The sequence below is a fragment of the Chenopodium quinoa genome, unplaced genomic scaffold (assembly GCF_001683475.1).
Source record: "Chenopodium quinoa cultivar QQ74 unplaced genomic scaffold, ASM168347v1, whole genome shotgun sequence".
NCBI classification, from domain to species: Eukaryota; Viridiplantae; Streptophyta; class Magnoliopsida; order Caryophyllales; family Amaranthaceae; genus Chenopodium; species Chenopodium quinoa.
The window spans coordinates 354,456-362,918 of NW_018743555.1; the positions used below are offsets into that span (position 1 = coordinate 354,456).

Genomic DNA, 8,463 nt, shown 5'->3' on the forward strand with positions numbered 1-8,463 from the left:
AAACAATCCCTCTTGAAAATGAAGGTTCGCAATAATGCTCGAATAATGAAGACGGAAATGGCCATGGATCCATATCCATTCACCCTCAATGGCTAATATATCAAAGAAGGGGAAGACTTTCCATGTTATGAATTCCCTGAGCCTTTCGTCCACGATGGGAGGCGCGAGCCAGAGTTCGAGATGTTCCTTGATTGTGACTTCGTCGATGAAGGCGAATAACTCTTCACAACTAAGAAACCAGCTAGTCTAAGATATGATGATCTGAACATTAACCTTCTTTTTGGACTAGAAAAGAATGAATCCAAGCGTGTCTGCAATGATGATTCCGAGCTCATTCAAGTTGTTATATCAAGCAAGGATTTTGACCCCTCCAAGTTAATCGTCCAGGCTGATAATGTTTCAAGGGATGGCGCAAGACAGTGAAGATCACTATGCCAAGTGGAGAGAAGTTGGAAGTATCTACTGGAAAAAGTCTATGTTTGATGAATCTAAGTCGTCTGGGTCCGAGTCTGAGTCTAAGTCTGTAGACGAGTCTGAGACTGACCCTCTTTCTGCTATAGATTCCAATCCCGAGTCTCTTGTTGAGTCTTCTCTTTCTATCCCAAGTAATTCCGACGAGGTCGCTGCTAACCTTGCCCTCCTTGATGTAATGACCAATGAATTCAATAAAATGAATACCTTTGCTTACGATGCGTGTCATTCCCCTAAACCTGATCAATATTGCTTTGATAATGATAAAAATGACAAAGAAATAATAAAAGCAATGGAAGAACACGAAAATAAAAAAGTATTTATTGAAGATACAGAAACAATTAATATTTCCAATGATACGACTATCAAAGACGTAAAAATTGGATTAACACTCAGTCAAGACGAACGCAAAGAGCTAATTAACTTGCTTAGTGAATTTGTTGAGGTATTTGCTTGGTCATACCAAGATATGCCAGGAATTGATAGGGATATAGCTCAGCATCATACCACTCATTCCAGGTATGAAGTCTGTCAAACAAAAGCTGCGCCGTATGAAACCGGATGTGGCCCTCAAAATCAAAGAAGAAATTAGAAAGCAATTGGCTGCAGGTTTCATTAAAGTATCCAAGTATCCAGAGTGGATAGCAAATGTGGTTCCAGTTCCAAAGAAGGATGGAAGGGTCAGAATGTGTAATAATTACAGGGACCTCAATAAGGCAAGCCCGAAAGATGGGTTCCCTCTACCTCACATTAACTTTCTAGTTGATAACACATCAAACCATGCACTCCTATCGTTCATGGAGGGCTACGCTGGATATAATCAAGTATTAATGGCCGAGGAAGATATGGAGAAAACAACATTCATCACACAATGGGGTACATATTGCTATACGGTAATGCCATTCGGGTTGAAAAACGAGGGTGCCACCTGAAGGAGTTATGTCTTCGTCGTGTGCAATTACTAGATATATAAATGGATCAAATTATGGAGATAATTAAGTTCGTACATTTGGGTCGTTGTTTTTCCATAGCTAGAGGTACTAACGATCTTTGGACTAGTAAAATAGCCCAATTGGTCGGATCCTATAAGGCCACACAAAGGGGCTAGATCAAGCAGTACAGGACAAGGCCCATCATGGGCCTCATCATTGATCGTGGGTAAAAGTAGGTCGTTGGGACTACTAACCCTAACCAAATTAGAAATTTATAATAATTAAACTTACACTAAACTAGTTAGTGGCAAGTAAAGGGTCGAACCTAGAAGGACTAAGTGTATTAATTTGTGCTAACTAGACTACTAGGAAAGGTTGTGAGATAGAGAGAGGTTAAACTAAACACGACTAAGAACAAACAACTAAAACTAGGGGAAGTGGAATCCAATCACATCAATGTATTAAACAACATCATACAAATAGATGAAAATGACCTCGATTAGGAACATCAACACATTTAACTCACTCTCGCACAATTAAGCATGTTAATTATCCTACTAAACTAATTCACTCTCGTGCAACTAGCCTAACAAAGGTATGGAAGAATTTAGGGCTCTCAACCAACTCACTCTCGCACAATTGATTGAAAGCACAATTAAGAGCATGGAATCGATTAGCTAGAAAGATTCTATTCCATAAAAGCATCACCCATACACAATAATTAAGAAACAATTTCATACTAATCACAATCAATCATTCAATTCATTAATATAACCTTCATCTAATTCCCTAGAACAAGACCTAAGCTATCATAATGAAGAAAGACTTGGAAAACAAGGTAAAATAAGAATACAAACAAGATTAAACAAACAAACTAATTAATCTACTCAAATCAACAAACAAAAAGCAAAAACTAAGAATTAAGAAAAGAAATAAAGATGAGATAAAGTTAGAAAATGCTCATTGAATAGATCAGATGAAGTTCCACAAAGTTGTTTCTTCAACATCTCAAAAACTCCATGGAAATCAAAGCTTTCTCTCTCTACAACTACTCCTAAAACTAGAGAGAGAAAATCCTAATCTAACCCTAAGGAAGAGAAAAAATTCTAAAACTACTCTAAAACTAGGTAAAATAATGTTGGAGAAAATAATCCCAAAGTATAATACAAGTTAAACAAAATAAAATAAAAATAAATAAAACTAATTAAAACTAAATTAAGAAAAACGAAACTAAAATCCCTAACCCCTAAAATGTAAGAAGTTCGTCTACTGTTCATTTCCAGTTACTGTAGCTTAGTAACAGTAAAATTCCTGATATGCCCTCGCGGATAATAACGCATTAGAGTAAAATACCCGATATGTCCTCGCGCATATGGAAGTGTTTTAGTAACAGTAAAATACCCGCTGTACCCTCGCGCAAAAGCCACTTGTTTGAGTTTGTCAGCTATTTTGGTCCACGTGTTTTTCCATTGTCTTCTCCGTTTTACTGGTTATTAGCTTGCGTTTTGGTAGTTAATTGCCAGCCTCTTTTTATTGTGGTTTGCAGAGTTTATTGAAAATTACTGTGATATTCGTTTGTGATTTTGATATTAGTGGTTATTTGTTATTGTTTAGGATGGTTTTGGGGGTGGTGTTGTTCCAGGTTACTGTTGTAATGACGGCTGCCGATGACCGCATAGGCGACGGCGGCATTATTGTTCGAGTAGGTGATTATTACCGTTATTACATTGTTGATTCTTGATATTATTATTATTAGTGTTTATTTTGCTCTGGTTTTTGTTATTAGGATTATTGCATTTCTCATTATTTTAAAAAAATTTCTTGGTTTTGGTTTAGTTGCTGTGGTGTTTTTAGCTGCTAAAGGTTGTATTTCTTTTTTGCTGTCATGTTTTGTGATGCTAAAGGTTGTATTTCTTTTTTTTTTGGCTGCATTTAGAGTTGAATTAGGAGGGATATTGTTTGCCTTTGTTAGTGAAGGTTATTTTGAGTTGCACAGTAAATTTATATATAGGTACAATAAGTGTTCAATTAAGAGGGGTAAACTTATGTATTGTTGCTTAAAGTTATTTTAATATTGGATGGGTTTTTGTGTGGGTTTGAGGTGGTAGTGGGGGTAGTTAAACTGTACTTTGTAATTCCTTATTATGGGGGCTAGAAATGTGGTACTTTAGTTGATGGTTTCAAGAATTTGTCTTTTATGAGGAAGGCTTTAACTCTGGGATTTGGAGGTTATATTATATACAAGTGTTGTATATATATGTGCTATTTCTTTGGAGTTTCATTTTATGGTTGTTTTGTCTTAGAGAAGTTTGGTTAAGGTATTCAGAACTTAATGGTTGTTAAATGGTTGTTTTCATTGGACTTGAACTTAATATTGCTGAATTTAAAAACGCTTTTGCCTAATACAACGTGTACCTTTTTGATAAATGTTATATTCAGACGTACTGTTGATTTAGAATTTCATTTTTTGGAGTTGTTTGAAAGCTCCATTATGTTGGGTGATTTTTTGGCGGGCTTAAACTTAATATTAAACGATTCTTTTATGTTCTGTGTTTTTTAAAGTGTGTCTGTTGTAGTTTTGTGCAGGATAAGATGGCACATCAATTTGAGTGTACTGTGTGGTGCTATTTATGTTAAGATTATGCCTTTGTAATGTGGAGGATTATAATGGTGTTGTGTGGGAATTTTATGTTTTTAATGGTGGCTGCAAATTGGTTTTATAGTGTATTCATTGTTGGGTTGTTGGGGTGCGGGATTGCTTATTGGATTGTGCTTTTGATGATATTTTGATCACTGAATTAAATTGTATCCTGATCTTGCACAGGTTATTTGGTTGCTTTTGTTGGACTGTTTTTGCTGTTGCTGTCTGCACAAGGTGCCTAATGTTTTTATTCTGATTGTGTTTTTTTATAAAAAATATTGTATGTGGTTGGATATTTACTGATGTTTGGATATTGCTCTGATGGTTGTGTGGCCTGTGTTCCTTGTTTTTGCTGTTTTGTTGAACTGTTTGTTTGTTGTTTGATTTAGCTGGTTAAAGTTACAGGTCATGGATTGTGATGCGACCACTATCTTTATTCCCTTTGTTCCGTTGTTGGAGCGTGTAACTGAATGCTTGCGATTTCCAAAGCCTGTCTATGGTGTAAGCCCTGGAGGGAGAAATAGCGTCTATGTGCGTGTCCGGTTGGAAACTGGACCTGGATGTATTTATTATTTGGGGGGGGGGGAAGAGACTACTATGGAGGCATCGCGTGAAAAAGCGGCTCAGAAAGCTGTTCAAGGTTTGATGAAGCGGTATGGGGTTTGTGTTGATGATTTTACGTTTGAGAAAGTAAAGATGTATGAGCTTTGTGGGAGTTTATTTGCTCGTAAGTGTGGTGTCCTTGACCATGACGAGAAAACCACATTTAAGTGTTTTAGGGAGGAAATTATTTATGGGGAAGCTTTAAATGGAGTTGTTCATGTGTCAATGGACTATGTTAGTTTCTTAACTGATGTTGTTAAGAAGACTGCTGCTTTGATTGTGTCTTTTGAAACTGTTTCAGTTGAGTGCAAGGGTTTTATGTGTTGGATCATGATAAGTTTCTGTTGCAATGGAGGAGATATTGAGTGTATTTTTAGTGACACTTGTTATGAGGTTGGTGTTGCTGAGCTGCAGGCTGCTAAGAAGGCTATTTGTTTTCTAGCTCACCGGTTCAACTTAGTGATTATTGATGCGAATTATGGTAATGAAATGGCTGCTCATGTTGGTGATGTTATGTGGAGTGAGAGATGTTTGTATGCAAGAGCATCATTGATGGTTGAGGAAAATATTAGATCAGATGTGTCTGCAGAAAGCAGCTGTGAGTGTTTTACTCCGATAGCTGATTGATCACAAATTCCAGTTTTAGATGTTCCTCCTCCACCTCCAGTGAAGCAGAGGGGGAATGGCAATGGACAATTTTCAGCACCTGTTATTTCTTCATGCACCAGAGTTTCAGCTGATGATTTGGAGGGTTTTTTCAAGCGTGCAAGGATTTCTTAGCTGCTGTGCTCGGATGTTTTTTGCTGTGAACTTTTATTAGGAGGATTTTGGACTAACTTTTGTCGTTTCAGGAATTTATGTTTGTATTCTTGACTTGACTTGCTTTGATGTAGCAATACTTTCTTTATCAGATTTTGCTTTGTCACTCTAGGAATATTAGAGAGTATAATTGCAGTGGCAATTGTTTTGTTCATTGTACCTGATGAAGTTAGTGTAACTATCACCTATTCTATATCTATGTATATAAATATTATTTGTTGATATTATTTTCTTTGCTACATTGTATTTATTGTGGAAATATTTGGCTGTTGTCATTGTCTGCGGAACAGGTGCTTGTTTATGGGTTAGCAATCACTTAGTTTGGAATTTGGTTTTGAAAGAGATTGTTTATGTGGCCTTTTGTTTGTGCTTTGTTTTTGGGTTTGCCTTTTACAGATTGTGTGCCAGGTGATTATATCAACTGGAATATATGGTAATATCCATTTTTGGAGATGGATGATGTATGGACACGTATGTGAGCTAGGTGTTGGGATCATTTGGATTTTGCTTGTTCAGGCTGCTTTGTTGTTTAAAGTATGGCGAATTTAATCTTATGATGGGTAAGTTGTCTAACCTCTTTTTTTTTTTCTTTGGGGGGTGTTGGTTATTGTTGTGTTGGTTGTTTGTTTTTTTTTAAGCTCGAACAGTGAGTACGTTTTGTGTTTTATCAGATAAACAGAGCCCAGTACAACGATGTCCTCAAACTAGAGTGACGAAAAAAAAGCAACTTATGAATGGGATGCCCGAGCTTACAGTTGTTAGGTACGAAGTTATCTCATTACTATGTTATAGCCAATATTCTTTGAATGTTTCTAAATAAGAGGCCCTTTTGCCAGTGATTTGGGGAACTGTCGGCGGAAGAAGCCTGCATGTGAAGGTAAATGTTTGGTTTGGCAGATGCGCTTGTTTTTTTTCTTTTGGTTATGCGGCGAAAGTTTTTAGTAATTTAGTAGTTTAGTGGAGTTTGTGATATAGTATTCGTTAATTAAGTATGGCTTTGCTGTTTGTGACGGAAAATTTTAGTTATTTGGTGGTTTAGTGGAGTTTGTGATATAGTTTTTGTTAATTAAGTATGCCTTTGCTGTTTTGGGGTGTTAACTAGTGTTTGTGTATTAGCTGTGCAGAGTCAGACTACTAAAAGGCGTCGTGCTTTTGGTGCGGTTCGTCAGTCTGCAACAAAGAGGTTTTTGCTTGTTTAACTGTCATTCTGTGGTTGTATCCATTGTAAATTTCACTGAGTGTTCTGGTGTTTTTGCAGTGTTGTGGGTAGTGTTTCGGGGTTTTCTGATGTCCTGCGGAAGAGTTACAATTTCGAGACTGGAACCGGACGCCTGTACCTGCAAAACAACGGAGACTCCTGGTGGTGGGAGCTCCGCCTCCAACGGTCAAGTTAGTACTTGATTAAGGAGTAATTAATGCGGAAATTAAAGTGATTGGGTCTCTCTAGGTGAGAGTGTTTAATGTATGTAATCTGCTTTTTTAGCGTGATCAGCATGTAAATCATGTAATCTCCCTTAATGAGGATTAAGGGAGGTATTTATAACCTTGGGAAACGTGCCAATCCTAGGTTTAGGTTAACCTAGGGCTGATTGGGCTTCCCTCGGAAGTTGGGCCTGGGTGGCCGGTTTCTCCATTAGGCATGGAGTATGCCACGTGTCATGACATAATAGGTCCAAGGTGGACGAATAAGCGTGTGCCACATGGCAAGCCCTGACAGTTCCAACTGGGGGACACTTGGCAGGACCTGATTGGCCCACGTGGCGCATTCCGATTGGTGGGAGCAAAATCCCCTAATCATTTGCCCCTCACAGGTGGCACGTGACTGGTCACGTGTGACCTGTGACAGGTGTCGCACAGGCGACACCTGCTACAGGTGTCACTCGGCGAAAGGCCGAGAGATTCTCCCGCCCAAATTATGAATTCTGGAAGTGACCCTTCGCCTTCTCACTTTGCCTATATAAAGGAGTGTTGACTTCAGTCATTTTCACACTTGAGAACTTTGTGAGAGAACATTCGGACCCCTGAACTTGCTCTGACATTTTGGACCCTTTCTGCCTACCGCCTGCTCTGACAAGCCGACTGCACAGGATTTTCAGAACTTCATCAATCGTCACTCGTTCAGGTAACCGTCGGTTCTCTTACTCTTAATTTTCTCTTTACTTTATTCTTTTTTGAAATGGCACCACGGAAGCACACGACACGACCTAGGTTAGTGACCAGCCGGTCACCGGGGACGGCTGAATCTAGGACTAGGAGTGCCGCCTGCCCTTTTCTGGACCCATCTTTTCCCTTTATACAAAGTCCGACTGTATCTGTGTCTATGCAGAACATGATGGCCAGAACAAAAAAGACTGCCAGGATCTCAAATTCAGACGGCTCCTCCCACAGGGTGCCGATTAGTGAAACATCTGACCAGGCGCCAGATGTGGAAGTGAAACAAAGCGGCTTGAAAGCCGGCAGTTCTGAGGGAGGAGTCAAAGTGACCCCTTCCCATTTTACAGTTGACAATTCTTCATTCTCTCCGGCTCCTTTTAAAGGAGAGGAGGCGGGCCCCTCCGGGAGAGGGGAGGAGTCGTCTTCTTCGGACTCGTCAGAGGACGATTCCGAGTCTAGCTCTTCTGGCCATGCTTCTCTGGACACAGAAGAGAAAAACAGTCGCCTGCAAGAGGCGAGGCTTTCTCACGCAGTTGAGAAGGGGGACGATTGGGCGGAGCCATCCGCCTCTCACCGAGAGCAAAATACCCCCTACTACTGCACGGTACCTCGGGGCCGGATCACAGCCATGCAAGAGAAAGTGGAGAGCTTTATCGCAAACCACACAATGGGCCCCAGCTTTTTAGTGTTCGTGCCGGATCCAGAAGACACAGTCGTCTGGCCGGCTGGTACCAGTTATGATAGCGCCTGCTTTGGCTGCTACGAGGCGGCCATCAAGGCTGGGCTGCGCTTCCCACTACATCCGGTTGTCCAACGGATCTTGGATGGGTATGAGTTGGGGTT

General features: G+C 39.7%; 1 protein-coding gene across 5 annotated transcripts; it reads left to right on the plus strand.

The window, feature by feature from the left end:
• The first annotated feature begins 2,849 nt into the window (after positions 1-2,849).
• LOC110740281 lies at positions 2,850-6,805 on the plus strand. Of its 5 annotated transcripts, XR_002515015.1 has the most exons (6): positions 2,850-3,105; positions 4,228-4,278; positions 5,863-6,228; positions 6,303-6,343; positions 6,591-6,649; positions 6,725-6,764. XR_002515015.1 is itself a non-coding variant. In XM_021920760.1 (3 exons), the coding sequence occupies exons 1-3, from the start codon at positions 3,019-3,021 to the stop codon at positions 5,272-5,274; spliced, it is 963 nt and encodes a 320-aa protein (XP_021776452.1). In that variant the 5' UTR covers positions 2,851-3,018; the 3' UTR covers positions 5,275-5,856. The 5 variants fall into 5 exon arrangements, 1 of the variants encoding a protein (XP_021776452.1); XR_002515013.1 differs by having other exon boundaries at positions 2,852-3,105; positions 6,591-6,805; XR_002515012.1 differs by having other exon boundaries at positions 2,854-3,105; positions 6,303-6,805.
• Positions 6,806-8,463: the final 1,658 nt, after the last annotated feature.